Source organism: Vanellus vanellus, assembly GCF_965231255.1.
Source record: "Vanellus vanellus genome assembly, chromosome: 6".
In the NCBI taxonomy this organism is placed as follows: domain Eukaryota; kingdom Metazoa; phylum Chordata; class Aves; order Charadriiformes; family Charadriidae; genus Vanellus; species Vanellus vanellus.
In genome coordinates this window covers 242,670-262,647 of record NC_138911.1, presented here as the reverse complement: position 1 = coordinate 262,647, position 19,978 = coordinate 242,670, and the positions used below count along the sequence as shown (strand labels likewise).

Here is a 19,978-nt window from a genome sequence, read left to right as displayed (position 1 = left end):
AAATACGATGCAGTGAATCAAGTGTAGGTTATTGCTGATGCAGATGGGATGAGGGCATTTTCACAAGTACCCTGCCTCGACCAACTCAGATGAAAGGACTTCAGAAACTGCTCCAGGTGGTTCATCTGGTTCTGACAGATTAAATGGGCAGAAACTAGCCTTAACACACGGGTAGGGAGAAAAAACGAAGCAGCAAATCTCTCACTGTGAACTCCAGCTGTTCAGGTGACTAAGTCAGCTCTCTGCTTTGCTGATCTGCTTCCTCATTTGCCAGCGTTTTCTTTCACTAGGTTACGACAGCACACGGAGAAGAGAATTAAAGGTAACCCTAGCAAAAGAGCTGTGCAGAACCTAAAGCTGCTGAGGAAGAGAGTTGATTTCCTGCCCTTCTACTCATGAAAGGTTTTAAAGAAAAGTCTGGTTTTTGTTTGATGAATGTGATGAAAATTGATGGCCTCAATGCAGACTCCTGGGAAGAGACTCGAAGACTAGAAACCAGGAAGATATAACAAGTTCAAATGCCACAGACTCGCATCAAGATATTTTGGTCAGGAGCGTTTCACACAGCCAGTCCTCAAGAACTCCGAGGCAGCACGTTGATCGCAGTAGGAGCGTGGTATGTAAGAGCTGGAGAACAGCTTCAAGAACCCCCTCTCTTCTTGGACTATTTCAATTCTCGATACTTTGTCATCACCACGCTTAGACCAAGCTCCTGAAAGGAAAGCCCTAGAACTGTCTGCAGATACTAAGAATCCTGAAGGAGAAAGAGAGTCTTCTTATTTGAACTTAACTACTTCTAGACTCAACATTGCAAGGTTAGCTAAAGAGACCTAATCAGTTTATCTCAGGCAATCCCGTCACTACTAGGCAAGGCAACGAGCCATGTTTCTGACAAGGAAGGTCAATGGAATATTCCAACCTTTATCCATTAAGAAGTTGAGCGACTTTCCAAAAGGAAAAGGTCAGGAAGGTTTCTCGTGTGCTGTTAGCTGGGAGCCTCTGGTGCAGCTTGCTCTTCCCCAGCAGCTTCTCCCTACAACACAACAGGAAGAATCCAAAACGATTCCTCGGTTCAAAGTGATATCCAAGTGGAAATACACCCAATTAAGTTGGTAAAATGGGGGTAGGTTACCTCTGCTTGGATGACCTGAAACACACAAAGGGATAGAAGTCCAGTTGCAAAACACTTTGCGGAGAAGACATCAGGTAAGCCCAGATGCTAGGCTCTGCCACTTCGCATGAACTCCCTGATGAGGTCCGCTCTGTGGTGCATCAAGCAGAGCCACGACCCTCAGAAGCGAGAGGACTAGTCACCTTACCCACCAAGAGAAGCAGAACAGCCGGTGGTGGTGGCAATGATGAAGACATGCAGTTCAGGATGAGAGTCTCTATTCACTGGAGGAACTTCTCCAGCTCATTGAAAGAATGGCAATGAACTGAATCAGCAATGAGGCACCGGTGATCATTCTCCTAAATTTCAGTGTTATGCCATGTGGTTGAACAGAGGGCAAAGGAGTTTTTCCAACCCAAACACAAGGAGCAGAAGACTGTGAATGGTGCTAAGGAGAGGAGCTCACCAGTGACAGGCAGAGACCTCTTCTTACCTTTGAGCTGGAGGCACGTCCCAAACCAGCAGGTCCGACACCAAAGGCAGGGGCAGCCTGCCACTGCTGAATGTCCTGAAATCCGACTAAGCAATGTGGGTTGACCCTTCTTCCCAGTCTAGGAGTCAAAGCCTTGCAAGGGAAACTGATCTTCATAGAATGTTGGAACCCTAAATTCTGAACACAGACACTTTTTGCGTTGGTCAGCAACAGACAATGAACATCCCCTTGAAGCTGGACGTTGTCTTAGACTTAGGATGTGGGCTCAAGCAATTTGTGACATTACTACTAAAACTTAAAAGAAAACGTGATTTTGAGAACAAAGCTTTCTCAGGCCTTACATGGTCTGCAGAAACAAAAGCAGCAAGGACAAATATGATGCTTAAGTAGGAACAGTCTGAAAGTACATGCACTGCTGCGTATGGGAGCATTTCACCTTCAATACGCTTCGCTATAAAGGGTCCTCTGATCTGCAAGAGGATGCCACGAGAGCTCCAGAGGACCAGGGACCAGTTGGAAGATAGCGCAAGAAAAGAAGCCCCTTTAAGAAACTTTTTTTTTTTTTGTCTGGGCCCTGTTGTCCTTAGAAGGTACATCTAAGGACATCTAAGTCCCTGGCTACCAATCTGAAAGCGGAGTTCAGCACTCCTCTGTCCACAAGCCAGTGGCACTCCAACTAATTTGCACATTACATTGTCAAAAGAGCGATCATTTATTAAAAACTGAGGTTAAAAACAGTGCACACAATGCCCTTAACAACAGCTGTTCTCTAACCAGATGTAGTCACAATTTTACCTCCAAAGCAAAAGAACACAAAGCAGACGCTTTGGGATTAGGTCTCTTTGTCCCCGACAAGCTAACTATTGCCCTGAGATGGATGCCAACAAGCTGAAGCAAATTCAAAATAAAGCAAGTGAAGCTTGACACGGTATATACACACGAGGACTGGCTTACGGGTCGTCCATGAAGTCGTAGATCTCCCTCATTGCCACACCTCCCACATTGACAAAAAAGACAAGTCGTAACAGGACCAAGTAGTGTTCTGGTGGCATCCAAAGGACAAACTTCAAGTAAAATGTGTTCAGCTCTGCCAATAAAAACTGAGAAAAAGGACATTTTAATTACATTCAGAAGACTTCACTGAATGAAGCCTGGAATCTCCCTCTCTTCCTGCGTGACTCCCCCCACCGCTTCTCTAATGCCACAAAGACCTACTCAGTATTGTTGAACGCACCATCATCAGTCGCAGTAATGACCAAGACCAGTTGGGTTTTCAAAAGGTTTCTGCGTTGGAAAAGGTATTAAATAAACATAACAGAAACCTGGACAAGCGCTGCCTCTAATTCTGAACACATTTACTGGGAGTCTGAAGCACCTGCAGAACTACTGATAACAAATCCTAAAAGCAACAACTTGTCATTCCACTGTAATTAATATCTGACTGAGGGAACCCCAAAATAACAAGAGGCATAAGCAGTACATCCTGGGGATTTATTTGCTTTTTTTTTGGGAGGTGGGTGGGGGGTGTATGTTTGCTTTTGCTTTTTTTGTTTCTTTTTTTTTTTTAATAACACAGTTATGCAAATGTCACTGCCAAAGCCAACTTAGGAGACTCGGTTATACATTTATAGCAAAATGTTCTCAAGTGAGCTGCCCTGGCAGCACGATTAAGTGAGCAAGCAGACACGAGTTTCTCACTTCAAAAAAAAAAAAAATGATAACAAACGGCTTAAGCATTGTTGAATCCAAAAGAGTGAGCCACTACCTGAAGCCGCTTATAAACTGCCAGCTGCGGCCAGGCTTTGCCAAAGAAACGTTATTATACCACAGACTAGTATAAGTACAATGGAATCTCTCAGTTGCAAAATCTGCTCCAGCACCTAACACCTGAATTCTTCAGGGTGCAGAAAGATGGCAGTACCACGCAGCAACCAGTGGGAGAAACACGTATTTTATTTATGCAGATACATCTACTTTACTTCTCCCATACACTGTGGGCTCTCAAGCGAGCCCGTTGTGCCATGTGAACTTGGCAAAAGTTGTACGTAGCAGAAATCAGGCGATGTGAACTTGTATTCAGCTGACTGAGACTGTGAACTGCCCGGCACTCGCTGCTGCACGCTGCTGGCTTACGTACAGCCAGCACATCGTCCTCAAGCACGCTCCCGTCTGCAACTTGACATCAGCGTAAAACGCAGCGTTATTACGAGGGGTGGGGTGGGGGGGTGGCTTGCCAAGCTGACTGATGTGTCCCGCTCGGCAAACCGTAACAGGGAACTTTGCTGGACAGACCCCAGAATAAACCACCACCACATTTCATATCCCACATATTTCAAGATGCTTAAAGATATGCTGTTCTAGCAAACGTTAAAAAAACAGTTACAGTACTGCAGCAGTAATGCAGAAACTGGTTAATGCCCATTGTCTCTGGTATCCCTAGGAGTGTCACAAGGCTGCTTTCAGTTAAAACTTCACAGTTGCTGAATTGAAATAAGTTTGAGTTGCTCGAAACAGCGCCAAGTGACATCCCACCGATAGCACAAAGGCCAAAGTCCCCCAGCTGACAAGAGGCAGGAGTGGGGAAAAAGCACTTAAACTGCCCAAGTTCATCCTCCCTATCAGTGTCACGTGTGTGATACCTGTGACTGAAAGGAAAGTTAGGAATTCAAGACGGTGCGTTCCCACAACACAGATTTGGCCCCTCGATGGATGGAGGAGGCAGACTGTCAATGCGTTGCGATTGCTGGAGAAGCCAACTTTCTCTTTTCTCTAAATGGGGGAGCTACTTCACCTGAACTGGTCAAGCTGCATTCTGTTAACACCATCTTGTGCTACCAGTTCAGTGAAACATAAGACAAAAAAATCATCTCGGATAACTGAATTATTTAACCTGTATAAAAACACTATTGGGGGCAAAACTGTGCGCTTCAGGAGCCGCGCTGCTCGGAGCCACCACACAGAAGCCTGAGGCTCTGGTTACAGCTGGGATGGGACATGTATCTGCTTAAGGCTGAGAGAAACAAGCCACTTGCACCCAAAGCCAATGGGTTTGGTAGCAGCAGTCACTTGCTGAATTATGTGTAGATCACCGTTTACATTGCTCACATTGCCAATCAACATCGTTCAGGCAGAGGGAACAAATATTTACACAATGAGTCTGTAAACTGCCCCAGAAACATGGAAACAGACACCTTTTCTGCAGGTTCGGAAGTGATCGCTTCCAGCCTCAACTACAGAAACATCACCAGGTCAGAGTTCCAGCCCAAGTTACCATTTTTACAGTTGCTTGAGTGGTACGAAACGTTAAATCAAACCATAGAGAAAAGACAGAGAAGTTTCCTTACTACAAAGATTATGCCACAAACTGCTAGCCATCTGCGTAAGCTGGACGCTGGCTTCCACTCAAATTTGACCCAGCTATATGGGGTGAACTGGAAGACAATTCTCTTCATTTTACCTCTGGAAAAAAAAAAAAAAAAAAAAAAGCAGAATAAAGCAGAACACATTCTTGCAATATTAAGAAACAGCACGTAAGAGACATCTACTATCACTTCCACTTGAGACAGCAATTCACATATGCAAAACACCTCCATTTACTCCTTTAAAATTACTACTTAACGAGATTAACATTCTAAGCTAGAGAAGCCTGTTATTTGGACGATCATTTTAAACTTTAATATACTACAGCCACTGTAGTAAGCAGTTCCTCAGTTCTGCTTTGCTCAGCTCATTACAGAAAAGGATAGTTCATTACTGGTACAAGACTACGAGGGATTTATTAAATTTAAAGTTTCTGTGTCCCAATTACTATGAAGTTCTGATTACTAGGCAGTGCACTATTTGCACAAGGACCAAACAGATCCTTGGTGTGAATGAAAGAGTACGATCCTGACTTGGATTCCTGCCTCTCCTTTAGCTATTTCATTCAATAAGCCCATTTCCACAAGATGCCCTCATTCCTAGACATCAGGTGATGCTCGTAACAGACAGCATATTTTCAACAGTTCCTTCTGCAACTTAAATAAAACTCTCATAAACAAGCTTCCACGCAGTAATAAGTTACTAGATATTTGAGTCACCTGAACACACATGAACTCTTTAATTCACATCAACCCTCACAGAACACCCCTTCAACAACCAAGATCGTTAACAAGAGCCCAAACTCCGCGCTGTGCTGCTGCTTGCGGAGTTACTTTCTACACCAACTTACTTGTATGTAGGAATGTTCCAAAGTCCTTGCCATTTGTATGTTTTCAAAGAAAGCCAAGACAGGGTCTTCATCCCGCAGTAAATTCCTAATCCATTACATAGGATCACATCCATTATCCACTGAAAGGAGAAAGACACAGTGATGCTGGAGAAGAAACACTGAAGCTCGTAAAAGGCAAGATACTATAGGCACACGTACCTGCAGCCATGCCCTCAGTCACACGGGCTGACCCCCCCCAGAGAAGAGAGGGGCATGAACTGCCAGGAGAAAGAATCTCTCCTGCCCAAGCCTACTCAGGCAAAGGAAAAGCGTCCTACAGGCGATGGCTGTAGTTGCTCTTCTGCCGTATTGATTGTGTTACAGAGCAGCCCTCCTCCCACGTACTAGCTGCTCAACTCCACTCTGGTAAGTGAGAACTTTAAAGACACGCCAAAAAAAAAAACGTGCACCTGTTCCTACGGACTGGATTTTACTATGCCCAATCACTTAACACACTCTTTAAGCTTCAGGCTGCTTCCTAAGGAAATGATTTATCTCCAGGCTCGAGATGTTTAATTTAACAAGTGATTTCTCCCTATGCTGAGCTGAAAAAAAAAGATTTTCTGTCCTCCGCATTCAAAGAAGCGGAGCACGGAGTGGTAATTCCATAAGAAGTTTTTTTGCAGGCAGAATAGCTTGATGTCTTTATACATAACGCATTTACTTGTATAGATACAACCATGTAGCAAATCATTACAAGCTTGGAAAAGAGCTTGTACTGTAAGAATAAAACCAAGCCAAAATAACCTACGAACCATAGCTGTGTGCCCTGAATGGAGCTCTGGTAACCAATTTACATTTCATAGGAAAATTTAAAAAAAAAAAAAAAAAAAAAAAAAGTGTGCCACTTTAAGCTATAGAGCTTGTTTTTTCCACAGAGAAACTAGATCACAGTAGTCCCTCCAGCTTGAAAAAAATACACCCAAGCAGTATTTTAGGACAAGAATGATTACAGACTATCACGTGCAAAGAACACACAGCTTTTTCAGTAAAGCCAAACTTTTAGCTTTTAATAGCATTTTATAAACCACATTCTAAACACAGTACTACTTACTGTTTTCAGAAAACAGTGAAGATAGATTTGAAGAGAAGGAAGAGCTGGACACAAATTGCACTGAGCCTGTTTGTTTGGTTTTTTAAAAGAGGCATGAGAAATCACCATCTGAAACTTTATACAAAGTTTTCACCTCTCTCTTCATTTCAGGTTTTATGGTTTGTACCATCACCAAATATTTGAAAATGACCAGGTAAAGTTTCAGACACTTTCTCTGTTATGAAATGAGCCAACACAAATATTTAACCAGGTGCGATAGTTTGAAAACCCACAGAATTATACAAACAGTGACAAACCTATTACAAATTCAACCAGGAGAAGCACCAAAGCTCCTGAGCTGCAGTAGTTACACAAACATCTTTGGCCACATGCACGTGACATAATTTAGTTCTCGCCGCTTCCTAACCCCTCCCTTTAAAATGCATACTTCCATTTAGGCAAATACTTCATGATCTTGCAGTACATACGTGATCCCACCAACATTCACTGAAGTTTGGAAGCTGGTGTTCCAGGCTGTACTCCAGGAACTCAAACATTACACTGATGATCATACACATCCACCAGTCTCGAATCATCAAAGTCTATATAAAGGGAGAAAAAGCGTCTTTCAAATATCCACAACAGTTGAACAACATACCAAAACCATTACAAAAACGAATACATGCACACCGAGTTGAGTGGAACCAGACACCACCTACGCTAATGCCCTCCAGCAATAAAGGAGAACTCCATAGATACTGTGGAGACGCTGCTCAGATTTACAGTTTTGCAACAGCGTATGGAAAAATTATTACGTTTTTTACCTAATTTCAAAACTGATCACTTCAGGAATATGAGATTAACCCTTATGGCCTCTGAACAGAGAGGACACACATGGCATGCTTTGTTTACTGGTTATTTCCACAGTTGAAGATCTCGTCTCCAGTATCCAGAAACAGATCAGGAAACTCATGACAATCTTATTTTTATCACGTGATAGTCTAGTAAAGCCAAAGGCTCACGGGCCTCTAAACTTATCAAGTATGCAGCGCATTAGACAAGAAAGACACTGAAAAGTGGATGATGACATTAATACCATCACATGAAAGAAAAAAGGCAGGCAGGACGGGACTCAGAAGGAACTCAGCCAGTTAAATGGATGGAATTACTGGGTGCTCCACCACCACAGCAGCATCGTTCCAAAGCTGCTCGAAAAAGGGCTTTTCAGAGCCTGCGTAATGCAAACTCTTTACAAGTCACCCGCACTGTATCTCAGCCCTGGCGGTGCTGGGACACCCGAGTCTGCTTTACAGCAGCGTGCCAGGGTGAGCCATGAAGAGCAGCATCTTCTTCCACGCTCAGCACAGGGATTCAGCTGAGCTGCAGGCCTACAACATGGTGTCACCTCAGCCTCCTGTCAAAACAAGGGAAGAGGTCTGCAGTAACGCTTTATTTCCTATTCGTAAGCGGTAAGAGCGCAGAGAGCCCGTACATCTCATCTGCTGTATGCTCAGCAGGCTGCCGAGACGGCAGGAACGTGCTAGTCCCGATCCTGGAAAAGTAAGGGTCACTTGGTGCTGACTGCCTCAACCAGAAGATGAAAAGACATTAAGATATGCATTATCACAGGTGATCTAAATGACTCCAAAGCGATAGGGAGGCCCACAGTAATTCCCGATGAGTGAGGCACGTTCATTTTCTATATTGCCACTCCGGTGCTTTGAGAGATAGCTTAAGAGTCTGTTAAACCCGACTGAAAAAAAACCCAAACCAAACCCACCCCAAACACACGCTCATCTCTGTTTATGAAGATGACACACTCAACTTCCAGCTTTTTATAGAAAAATATGTTAACTGTCAAATAGGAAATATAGCAGCCTGTTTCCTGCAGGCTTAGCAGCAGAGAAACAAAGACCTGTGGAGCACGCCGGGCTCTTCAAGGCAGCCCGCGGGTTGACGCGATGACGTATCACCTCAAGCATTTCTGCAGAAACAGTCTCTCTAATAAAAACGAGGCTTCTTCCAGACCAAGACAGGTGATCTCTCGATTGAGTGGACGGGCATATTGAATTCGATCCCATTCTAGTTCCTCAGGAAGGTGTCGCTACTCCCCTTAGGTCTCGTTACCAGGCTCTCACTATTTAGGCATTTTTTTCCTCAGTATGACATTACTTGTAAAAATAAATACAGAATGTAACTGAAACACTATTTTCATATTGAAGTTTCCAATATAATTCTCTTGGATGAAGAAGATTCAAGTTCCTCCAAATTTAATTCTGTATATTAACAGAGCAAGCCACAGACAAGTTGATCTGAAGTGAAAGCCTCCCCACGCCTACTATACTCATTTTTTGGTTACAGGGGGAAAAAAAAAAAACCAGAACAAAACAAAACTGACAGGAAAACAGCTGTACTTTTGAAAAAGAACAACAAAACAGTTACAGCTTATTTTTAAAACAGGCTGAGCTTTTTCAGTTTATTATACATGGTGATCTTGTAGGTAAAAATAAAACAAACAAGGTCTGCAGGGCAAAATAAAGTTAGCTATTAAGTTTGCTCAGGTTAAAAAAAAAAAAAGCTATTATTTAGACCAAGGTAATCAGCAAAACATGTGTTGAATGTGTTCTGCCAGAGACAAGCACAACTGGTATTCCTTCCACAGTTGGTTGGTATTGACTAAAAAGTACCACGAATTAAACCACTACCCTTTTAATGATTTAAAATCCGGATTTGGATGCCACTGGAAAGAGCCTGCCTTGGAACAGGAGCAGTATAGCATCGTGCATCTACGTTAGGGTAACAGCAGGACTTTCACTGCCCTCTTTGAACACTGTCTTCCCTGTACTTACTCTGCATTCAAAGCTCATTCAAGCATTTATCTTACTACAGGAGTAAAGGTTTTCACTTTTATTGATCTGACCTGAGAATGAATTATGATGGAGGAGGCAGCTTGTCAGTGTAGTGTTACTTGGGAGAGAAATGAGGTGACCTAACATGGTCAGGAGAAAAAGAGGGGAGGGAAAAAAAAAAAAAAAAAAAAAAAAAAAAGAGCCTTTCATGTATTACAAACGCTTAGTCTAGTTCACAGATGACTGCCTAATATAATTGATCACGAAGACTGGCATCACTAAAACAGAAGCAGTCAAGCTTTAAAAGTAGAATAGTAATGTAACAGAAATCTAACAAAAGAGCCATTCTTACTTTCAGGTACCAGCCAAAAAAGTGAGCAGGAACAAATCCATCCAGTTTGTCCTATAAAGGAAGAAGAGAGTGTAGGTCACTTTGCACTACAAACAATAACCCATTAAGGCTTCCCTCCCCCCCAATAAAAATGCAGCAATAAACTTCATTCGTTTCCCATATGAATACTAGATGCATTTTATGAGTTTATCTTCAAAGCACAGTCACAATTTTAAGGGGCAGAAACTGGAATTCGGATCATATTGATAACGCTGAGACTACCACCTTAATGCTAAATGCCATCTCCCTTGCCTTCCAAGGGGACAGAAGCAGAACACGTTCAAGCCAGAGCAAGAACGTGCGTTTCCTCCTCAGCCCCCCATTGTGGATCCAGCAGAGCTGCTTAAATCTTCTCCGCCTGCCACCATAAATGCCTGGGCAAGAGCGCCTTTCCTCCTCCCAGTTCTGGTGCAAAACTGGCAAAGGAGAGCTGTAACCTCTCTCGGTTATTCCGGTTCCTGACGCGCTGAAGGCTTACCCAGCGGACCCAAAGGATGCAGTGCTCCTCACTACACGAGCACTAACAGCTCCACGCAGTCAGGGAGCTGTAAATAATCAGAACTCCTTTGCCCTTGAATTTCAAGTTGCCTGTTTGCCAGCGAGAAACAATAACCTGCCAGTTTCTGGTATTCAGAAAAGCGCAACTTCTGGGTTGCTTGGCAACGTGCAACTTTTGAACTTTGTGCCTCAAGGTGACTGGAAGTAGAAGATTCTTTAAGCATGCAAATAAACCCAAACTCCTAGGGGAAAAGGTTTACATCAATAAGCTGAGAAACAAAGATTGTTAACCAGTGTACTCTCTCTCCTGGGCAATGTAATTAGGACAGAGAGACACATCTCCATCTGATCGACAGGAAAGGTCAAGAGAAGAGAAATACGAAAGCTAGAGTCAGTCATTCAGCACTCAGACTCGTGACTGCACTTTGACAAGTTCAATTAAGCAACCGTTTACCAAAGAATAGTCAGAGTCATTAGCGAGTAACTTTATTTGTTTCTTACCCAGATGTTGTGAAATGGATCCGTTTCATTGCCGGGATCATAAATAAGGCAGTTGCCGCCATAGTCTCTCTCTGGCAAAGGGACACCTAAATGCGGATCGATGTACTTCATAAACTGCCTGCCATCTTGTACAGTCTGCAAAAGGAACACAAAACCCGTGTTTCCCTCTTAAGAAGTACTAATACACAGAAAAGTACAAAGATAATTAAGATCAACATTGTATCCTCATGTGGGCTTTTTTTTTTTTTTTTTTTTTTTTTTTTAAAATGTGTTGCAGAACAATTCTTGAAACCTATCCAGGCCTCGAAGCATCACGCAGCATATATACCTGACTCTCTGGGCCTCCAATGCTACGTATTAAGGAAAAAAAATGACTACGGAATGAACTTTAGATTTGTTAAAGATGAAAAATCAGTTATCTTTACCTCTGTGCCCGCAGCCACTCCTCGACACCCCCTCCCAAACGCTGAGCGCTCCAGCTGGCACACAACCCATCCTTCCCACTGACCCTCTGCCCTTCCTCTCCCCTCCTGGAGCCTGGCGAGGGGAAAGCATCAGCGGCCGGTCGCCCGGGGAAGGCTCGTGTAACGGCTGCATCTCCCCCGTTAGGGACCCTCTGGCTTCCCAGAACGGGAAAGATCCTGCAGCACTTGAACTGTGCAGTTCGCACGAAGCGCAGCGCATGCAGACGGCGGCCGGCTGCGCCCCCGACGAGCGCGCGGGCAGCAGGGTTAGCGTGCGCGTGCCCCAGCTCGCTTCAGCCGCTGAACCTGGAGAACCGCACCGCATTTCACAGCGGGAAAAATGTAGTGCAGCTCATGGAATAAACAGTCATTTGAAATAAGGTCCCGCTAGCGACACGGGCAAATACACTCGAAGCAAAGAGCAAGGAAGAAATTATCAAAGTATTAGTCATAAGCAGTGACCGAAACTTGAACTAGTTTACCAGTAATTCACACACACGTTTGCCGAATAAGTATTTCCCAATGAAACTGCACACTGTTGCGGTCAACGTTTTACAACAGAAGCAATGTAACATCTATACAGACTAGCAGTAAAAGCAGGGCAAGGGCAAAATTAGTTAACAGCGATAATAATAAAATTACCGAAGAAAACCACTAAAGTCACGTTAACTGTAAGACAAGTTTCAACTATGAGCAAGCTTGTATTTGCTTGTAAGGAAGTTTAGTCACTTACAGGCTCAGCGTAATTGTAACCTTATTTAAACCTGTGCAAAGTAATAACGTATTTTTAGTAAAGAGCTGAGCAACAGCTAGTGAGTGTCCTCAGCAACTAACTGCTGTAACGTAACACACCGCCAGAGGAAAGCAAAGCAATTCCAGGCTTTTCTATTAGAATTCAGAACTACAACAGCACTACCAAATAAAAATGAAACATATTATTCAGTCTGACTGCAGCTAGTCAGGAGCATCGCCTACAGGGATGCCTGGAAAAAAAACCAGGGTGACACGAGACAGTAAGAACATAAGAATAAATTGGAATGGAGTAAGTATTCCTCTGTGGTGAGGAATAATGACAAAAAAGGCAAGACAGACCTGTTCATGCCTGTGAAAGGGCCAGAACTCCTCTCCCTCCAAGCAGGACAGGCAGCCTGAAAGAAACCCTAATGAGACATCAGGGCCCTGCGTAAGGGTTTACACTGAACCCCGAATTATGTCAACGGGACAGAAAGTTGTTGTTTACTAATCCGCTGCCGACACATTCCAACTGCCCACTGAAATAAGCCAGGGAAAAAAGAAAAAGACAAAAAGCATCCACCACAGTTTTGTGTTCTTAAGAGAGAGCTTGGCACTGACTTTTGGGGAGGCTCCAGGAAAGCCAAGCTGGACAAGAAATGCTGGAGCCAAAGGAAACCTTTCATTAGCTGGAAAGGGTTCGATCAACATTAAAAACTTGTTTGCGAAGCAAATGCCCTTCTCCAACAGAAGAGAGATGACAGATCCTGACACCTCAATTCCAGCCCGACTTCTTCGAGCTCACTTGGCTTTTTTTTTTTTTTTTGAGGCAAAACATTCTTTTTTTTTTAAACATGTTCCCATGTTCCTCATCCTTCTCTCATCTAAAATGACTTTTTAAAGCTACCTGATGAGCATGTGATGGTACTTGCACAACCCTTTTAAAGTACAGAGCACCAAACACTACTAAGATGTCAGCAAGAAGGACCGACAAGTGAACAACGGGGGATAACTGGAATCTAGATGTGAAGCGTAGCCAGCTGTCCGAGAGGGGCGCAGCCACCTCTCAGGGTTTCATATCTCCACATACGCTTTTGGTTTCAAATCACGCTGTTGCCTGAGGAGGCGACGGCAATAACTGGATTGCACAATGCAGGAAAGGTGAGTCTCCTTCAGAATCTTGAGCTCTTTCTTGGCACTCCAACTTGATTGCAGTGGTGTAGGTACGCATACGTATAGGAACACAACGGCTTTGCTAACAGCGTCAGGCTTACCGCTCTTGCGGTCAATATCTCAAAATATTTTACCTCAACTCCTGCATTTCTGAGAAGTCATAGAATTGTAAGAGCCAGGGGAGAATTCTCAGTGTACTAAAGGGCAAGAATAGGGTAAAAATAACATGCTGTATTTGGAAATACCAATTAGCATGTCTTTCCAGACAAAACATCACCTCAGTTTGCTGCCACTACACAAAGTTGTGTATGAAGTTTTGGTTTATTGCAAAAAAAATAAAACGTTCAAAGCAGTTGCGATTCAAGGTAAAAAGTATTTCAAAGGATTAAACAAGATGAGATCACCCCACAATCCGTAGGCTCTAAGAAACTAACAGCTGGTACGTGACTTCAGCAAGTCACGTCCAGTCCAGCAGAGCCGAGGCTAAACACGAGAAGCACCAACTCCGGATTGTTCCATCTCAACAAGAACTCTGACTTCTTATCAACTCATTTAAGAACTCCGCACTGCGGTGTCTAACCTAGGCTGAGACTAACTGGAGGTTAGACAACAAGGGGAAGTATTTTTATAATATTATAATTTTTCCTCAACCTACAAGGCTCATTAAGTAGCACAATGATTTGGTTTCTCAAAAACGAAGAGCACCTCCTGAAGCCAGCGAGAATTCTAAAGAACACCACAAAAGATTATTAAACTGGCATTTAGTAACTAGAGGTCTAAGTTACTTACCTGGAAGAGTATAAAGATGAGGAAGAGCTCATACACAACGCTGACGCACAGCCAAAACCTCCAGTAAGCTACAGAAACAGACAAACGGGATGTTAGCAAGCTTTCAAGCAAAACAGCAGTCAACTATTCATTTACTGTAATATAACTAAAGATTTCAAGAAGAGATGCTCCCACCCAGAAACTATACAGCCCAGCATTCGAGGGGGGTGTTCACCACCCTGCCTGAGGAGTAGGGCCAGCCAGGCTCTGTAGCTACCAGCCGGGCTGCTACGTACACCTGCCAGAATTGCTCAGGCAATGACCCGGACCTGTGAGAATGGACCAGGATCCGTAAGTACGCTTCAACCCAATGAACTAAACGTTTAAGAATTAGAAGGAAAGACACGTGCCCCTTGCAATGCCTTCTAGCAGTCACTGGCAGAGAACTCTATCCCTTCCTGAACTAGACTAACTTCTTTCTCCACCATCTCAGGTACCCTGACCTGTCCAACTTTGGTTTTCCCATCCCTATCACCACTACCGCGCTTCGCCAGCTTCTGCCCACGTGCTGCTACAACAGGCAAGACTAAGGCCAGCAGGAGGAACCACTGCTTTTACTTCTACAAGCCCATCTTTCTCCCTGAAGGCAAGGTTGTTTCCTCCTCAAGGGGCAAAAAGCATTTCAAAACACCAAAGAGATTTTCACTTTTACTAGGAATTTAATTTAAAAAAAATGTACCAGAAGTTTAGCAGGCGCTAGATGCAAGACCTACGAGATCACAGAACTCTTCATAATAAGAGAAACATGCAGAACTGAGCCGCTTCAGAGTCTGCAGTCATTATTCACCCTCCTAAGAAGTGTGATTACGGCTCTTCCCACACTGCAGCAACACCTCAATCTAAAGGGTACACAAATTAAAGCACTCGTACTCTTCCAGCTCCATCATTATGACCTCGGTTCTTCTGAAGGACTCGGTCCTCAGGGAATAGGCTCTCCAACTGTGCTGGGTACCAGCTTTGTGGTCCAGGGGCTGCGTCCGTGCCCCTAACTCATCCCACTCCACCCAGAGACAGGTTTGGCCTCTGTCCCCTGAAGTGATTCCTGGGCTCCGAAATCTCACCCAGCGTTTCCATGACCTCCTACAGGGGCGGAAGCAGGTGAATGCCGAGCCAGGATGCGCACAGACACAGCGCTCCAGCGTTTTTCCCTAACCACAGCTAAAAATTTACACAAGGTAATTCAGCAAAACTTGACTCAGTCCAAGTGGATATTTAAATCTCTCAGTAACGCCACACACTAATCACTCCGGAATGATTTTAATAGACTTTCCTTCAGGTGTTTCCTGTTTACGCTTACAAAACAGGGCTCTCCTTCCACGGTTACATCTAGGTGATAATCAGAACTGGACTGGGGCAAGGAGGAGTCAAGCGGGTGGCGCGTACGGTTGGGCGGAGGGGGCAGGCTATTCCCCCTGCCCGAACATGGCTTGCCATCAAGTGAAAAAACCAAGAACCTTCAGCCCCGATTTGTGCATTTCTCTCTATTAACTCCAAGAAAACTTAGGTACGTTAATGCTTAAAAGCAGGACCGTGACATAAATAAGGCAAGAACTAAGCATAAACCCCAGGCTTGCAAACAAACTCGTTTATCAGCTCAGAACCTGCAATCAACCAGCCGTGGTGTGGCAGAGCTTCAGAGAGGCTCATTTGCCCCCTGAAACAAAGTCTTTACCCAACTCAGCATCAAGCAGGGGGAAAAAAAAAAAAAAAAAAAAAAAAAAAGACCCACATTTTTAAAAGAAGTCTCTAACAGCCTGCTTCTGACACCATCATTAAAATAGACTGAAATGTGAGAAGGCGTGACATTTTTTCAGCAAAACTGCTAAATTAATTCCATCAAAACGGCCCACTTTACACTTCCAAAAAAAAAAAAAAAAAAAAAGAACTAAAACAGGGCGGCGTGGCCTGGATAACAGGAAGCTCAGAGCTCTAACAGCTTTCACAGGAAACCTGGAACTTTTAAGATTTTTTACTTAGAGTCTACAAACATAACTGTCACTTCTTGATTATGCAATACGATGAAGTGTCTTAGGGGTCAGTCATTAAAAACCCCACACGTTATGAGGCGGTTCTGCCCCTTGGTGTCCTGGCGGGAAGGAAAAGCAGAGCTCAGCCCCGCTCCTCCTCGGCGAGGCGATGACCAGCGCCCCTCGGGCAGCTGTCCTTACACACAGCGGCAGAAACCAGCACTTGAGACTTCTGCCCTTCCAACAGATTTGATGATCTTTCAAATCCACTGGCAAATCTCCCTTGGAGGGACTGACCGAGAGTGCGCGCACACCTTCTTGTCTTTCTAGAAGGCAGCTGAGGACAACCAAACAAGCAAAAAACCCTCCATTGGTCAGAGGGTTATTTGGAAGAGAGGAGCCTCTCCCCAGACCAGCGCCACTGTGCTGCTGAAAAACACTTCAGCCTCTTGAACGCGAGTCTGCCGGACAGAAATGCAGTGGTGACTTTAATTTTTTTTTTAAGCGATTAAAAAAATTGGTTTGAGTTTGATAAGGTGTTTTCTATCCTTTCCTATAATGACTGCGTACCTTGAGGAGTAAACATTATATTCGAGCCAGAAGAAAGAATTAACCTTTCATGAACACACTTCTCCCACAAGAACTGAGCATTGTTTCCTTCAGACATCACCTTCAGAATAGGAGCCCTGAAAGTGCTGAGTTTTTTCTCACCTATAAAGCCTTGAATGACAGATTTTACCCTACTCGCAGACATAAACGTGGGGGCTAGTTCTGAAACCGATGTACATACGCTTCAGAAAGCGGAAAAATCTAAACCTTTATTTGAGCTTTTCTTCTCCTATATACATAGGGTTCTGGCAGCGGATGATCTGCAGCTGCTGAATACGCTCAGCAATACTTCATAATAAAATATATAAGATCTGGTTATAATTTAGTGTGCTTTCTCCCGGCTGACAGAAGTACCCAAGAGGTTTTGAAGACTACTTTATATCTGTACGTGTACACCAGAAACAAGATGTTTTCAAAGCTGTACAAACATTGTGTTCTCTCTCTTCCTGGAGCGGCCTCAGCTTTAGCTGTAAAGTTATTTTTGGCATACCTAATATTTGTTTTCCTTAAACGCACTTGTCATCACGAACCTCCCTCAAATTACAACTACCTTCCTGATTAAGTAGGCTTCAGCTAATCATTACCTACCCGATAGTTTACTGATTACTGTGCTCAGGCACTGAAGCGTTGCCATTGTAGGGCGACTGGGGAACACCAGCTGACCGCGTAACGAGGGTGCGCTGCCCCTGCCCGGCTGAGCGCACAACCAGCCACTTACCCCGCGGATCAACAGGGCTCCGAGTTTGACCTATGCCACCCCAAAGGCCAAATGAGCACAGGAACAAAATCCTAAGGGGGGAGACTAAAAGCAAAACTTGTTGCTTTAACAAAAGCAGTTTGCTTTAGCAAAACCAATGGTGAGTTGGCATCGGTGAGCTGCGTATAAATCAATCAGGCGGACAAACACTGAGTAAGAAGAGCTATTTAAACAGAACAACAACATTAGGCACAAAACCCAGGCAAAAATACAAACCGCCTCTGATCTGTCATAAATAGGTCGACATACTGAATAATAGGGCTCCAAAAGTCACCAGACGGAGGCAGGGCAGGAACCCCAGCTACCTCCAAGACACAGCTTGAAGAGTTCATGTAACAGATCCACTGTGGCTGCACGTGACCGCAGCGTCCCGACTGACCCAAAGGCTTCCTTCTGCCCTATAAATGGAAGCGGCGCACACCAGCGGCCTGCGCTGTCAGTTCCTTTGAGATGAGATCTTTCTCCGGGAACAGCAGCGCGCAGCTAAGGTCAGAGACTCGGCTGCCTCATGTGAACTTCCCAGTACACCCCTCCGTAACCAGGGGGCTGGCACTGAACCCGACGGGGCTGCAATGCCGTGCCCTCTGCTGCCGGCAAGAGCCTTCCCACAGCAGAGGTACGGAGAACGACTGCCATTCTCCTTTAAACAGTCACCCAGATGTCCTGCTGTGACTCTGCGAGCATCCCCTGTCCTAGCAAACTGCCATAGCCCCCGAAAACCTCTCTTTAGAAGACCATCCCATCAAACAAGCTAGAGGAAGGGTGATGTTAATACCAAAGACAACATGAATACACTCAGTATTTGAAGTGACTGAACACACGGGAGCGTCTTCAACCACCGTTCACGGACGATTTGACTCTGCTGAGAGACACTCGGCTTTGGCCCAGTAACTGCTGTTTCCAAGACCGGAGCATACAGAGGTGGTGGACGTTGGCTCTGTCTACACTCGAAGTTTGCTGTAAAGATCTCTGAGCTTTGGACTTCCCCCCATCCAATTTGTACTACTTTGTTCTGAGGAATAAAAACAACTTCCGTCCCAGACAAAGCCAATGGATGTTCTAAAACTGAAAGAACCCAAATATCACTGGTGTCCTTGAAAGGAGTAATTTGTCTTCCGGGAGGAACTGTAACAGAAAGGAAAGACTAAAACCTGCTATTTAATAAGACCTCAGAAAGGCAAATTTCTGAATAAAACCTTAAGTTAGCAGAGGTGTGCCGTGGGCATTGCTCTAAGACAATGTCTGCTTTGACCAAGGTTTTCAATGTAACTGCTGTTTCTCGTATAGAACAGGGTTCCTAAACTGCAAGATTAAATTTTTGGCATAAGAAATACTTATAGCTTTATTTGACTGTAGGAGAGCCTAATGCTTCCAAGAATATTATGTAAGCCTATATAAGTTGCCTTAATTCTTTCTCAATGATTCACATCTAAAAATAGGCAAAAAAATCAAAAGATATTAAAATCTTTTCATACTTCACCCGATATAACACTACATGGAAGATGTTTTGTGTTCTGCTTTCAAATGCTTTCAAGACTTAACAGTCTTACTAGAAATCTTTAAAATCATCATCAAGGGCTTCTGATCTACCAGTTATTGTGGCTAATGGAGACACAGCGAAGGGAGCGCAGTGCTCCAGCAAGCGGATACATGCTCAGAAGTGCAGTCCCGTTACAGGAAGGGGGGGGAAAAAGAAGGGATAAACAAGGGAAGCTAAGGCTTCAAGAATCTGGCAGTTCACACAAAGCTTTTTACTAACAACAGGCAGCCAAAATAGGGAGATTAAAAAAAATAAAAATCCTACACTACATACAGGTTGAAATCACAGAAGGATCACTATGCTGTTTGGAGGCCGGGATGGAAACTATGTGATAAGTGTGCAGTGTTGATGAACCCATGTTATTATTATTTAAATGACAACTTACCTTCTCTACAGGTAACACAAATATTTACGTTCACCATAGACCATGCAATTTATCAGAAATATTTGAGTGACTTAAGCAACTTAAATTACCTGGATGAGGTCTTGAAAACGGTCCATCTTTAGCTTGTGTAACTCCAAAACATAAGAAAACCAAAATACTGGCAACAATACCTCTGAAAGTGAAAAACAGAACAAAACGTTTAAATTGCTTCACCTTCCTAATGAAATTGTAAATTATATTCTTTGATGTAAAAAATGCCTGGTCTTTGATTCTTAATTACTAAACAGGTCAATCATAAATAGATGCCTTTTGGAGACTGTATTTCAGGGAAGCGGGTATAAGTTGTTATACAAGTGTGGTTTCATGATACTCTCTCTCAAATGCACGGTTCACCCGTC

The 19,978-nt window shown here is 43.8% G+C and overlaps 1 protein-coding gene across 2 annotated transcripts in view; it reads right to left on the bottom strand.

The window, feature by feature from the left end:
• The window catches only part of PTDSS2 (phosphatidylserine synthase 2), a gene marked incomplete at its 5' end in the record, with an annotated part of 42,043 nt that overhangs the window by 6,085 nt on the left and 15,980 nt on the right, over positions 1 to 19,978 (bottom strand). For both annotated transcript variants that reach the window (XM_082484905.1, XM_082484906.1), the window contains 8 exons: positions 2,559 to 2,704; positions 4,949 to 5,063; positions 5,815 to 5,933; positions 7,375 to 7,488; positions 10,088 to 10,138; positions 11,126 to 11,260; positions 14,284 to 14,351; positions 19,670 to 19,752. In XM_082484905.1, coding sequence (XP_082341031.1) covers positions 2,559 to 2,704; positions 4,949 to 5,063; positions 5,815 to 5,933; positions 7,375 to 7,488; positions 10,088 to 10,138; positions 11,126 to 11,260; positions 14,284 to 14,351; positions 19,670 to 19,752 — 831 coding nt within the window. The remainder of the gene's footprint in view (positions 1 to 2,558; positions 2,705 to 4,948; positions 5,064 to 5,814; positions 5,934 to 7,374; positions 7,489 to 10,087; positions 10,139 to 11,125; positions 11,261 to 14,283; positions 14,352 to 19,669; positions 19,753 to 19,978) is intronic.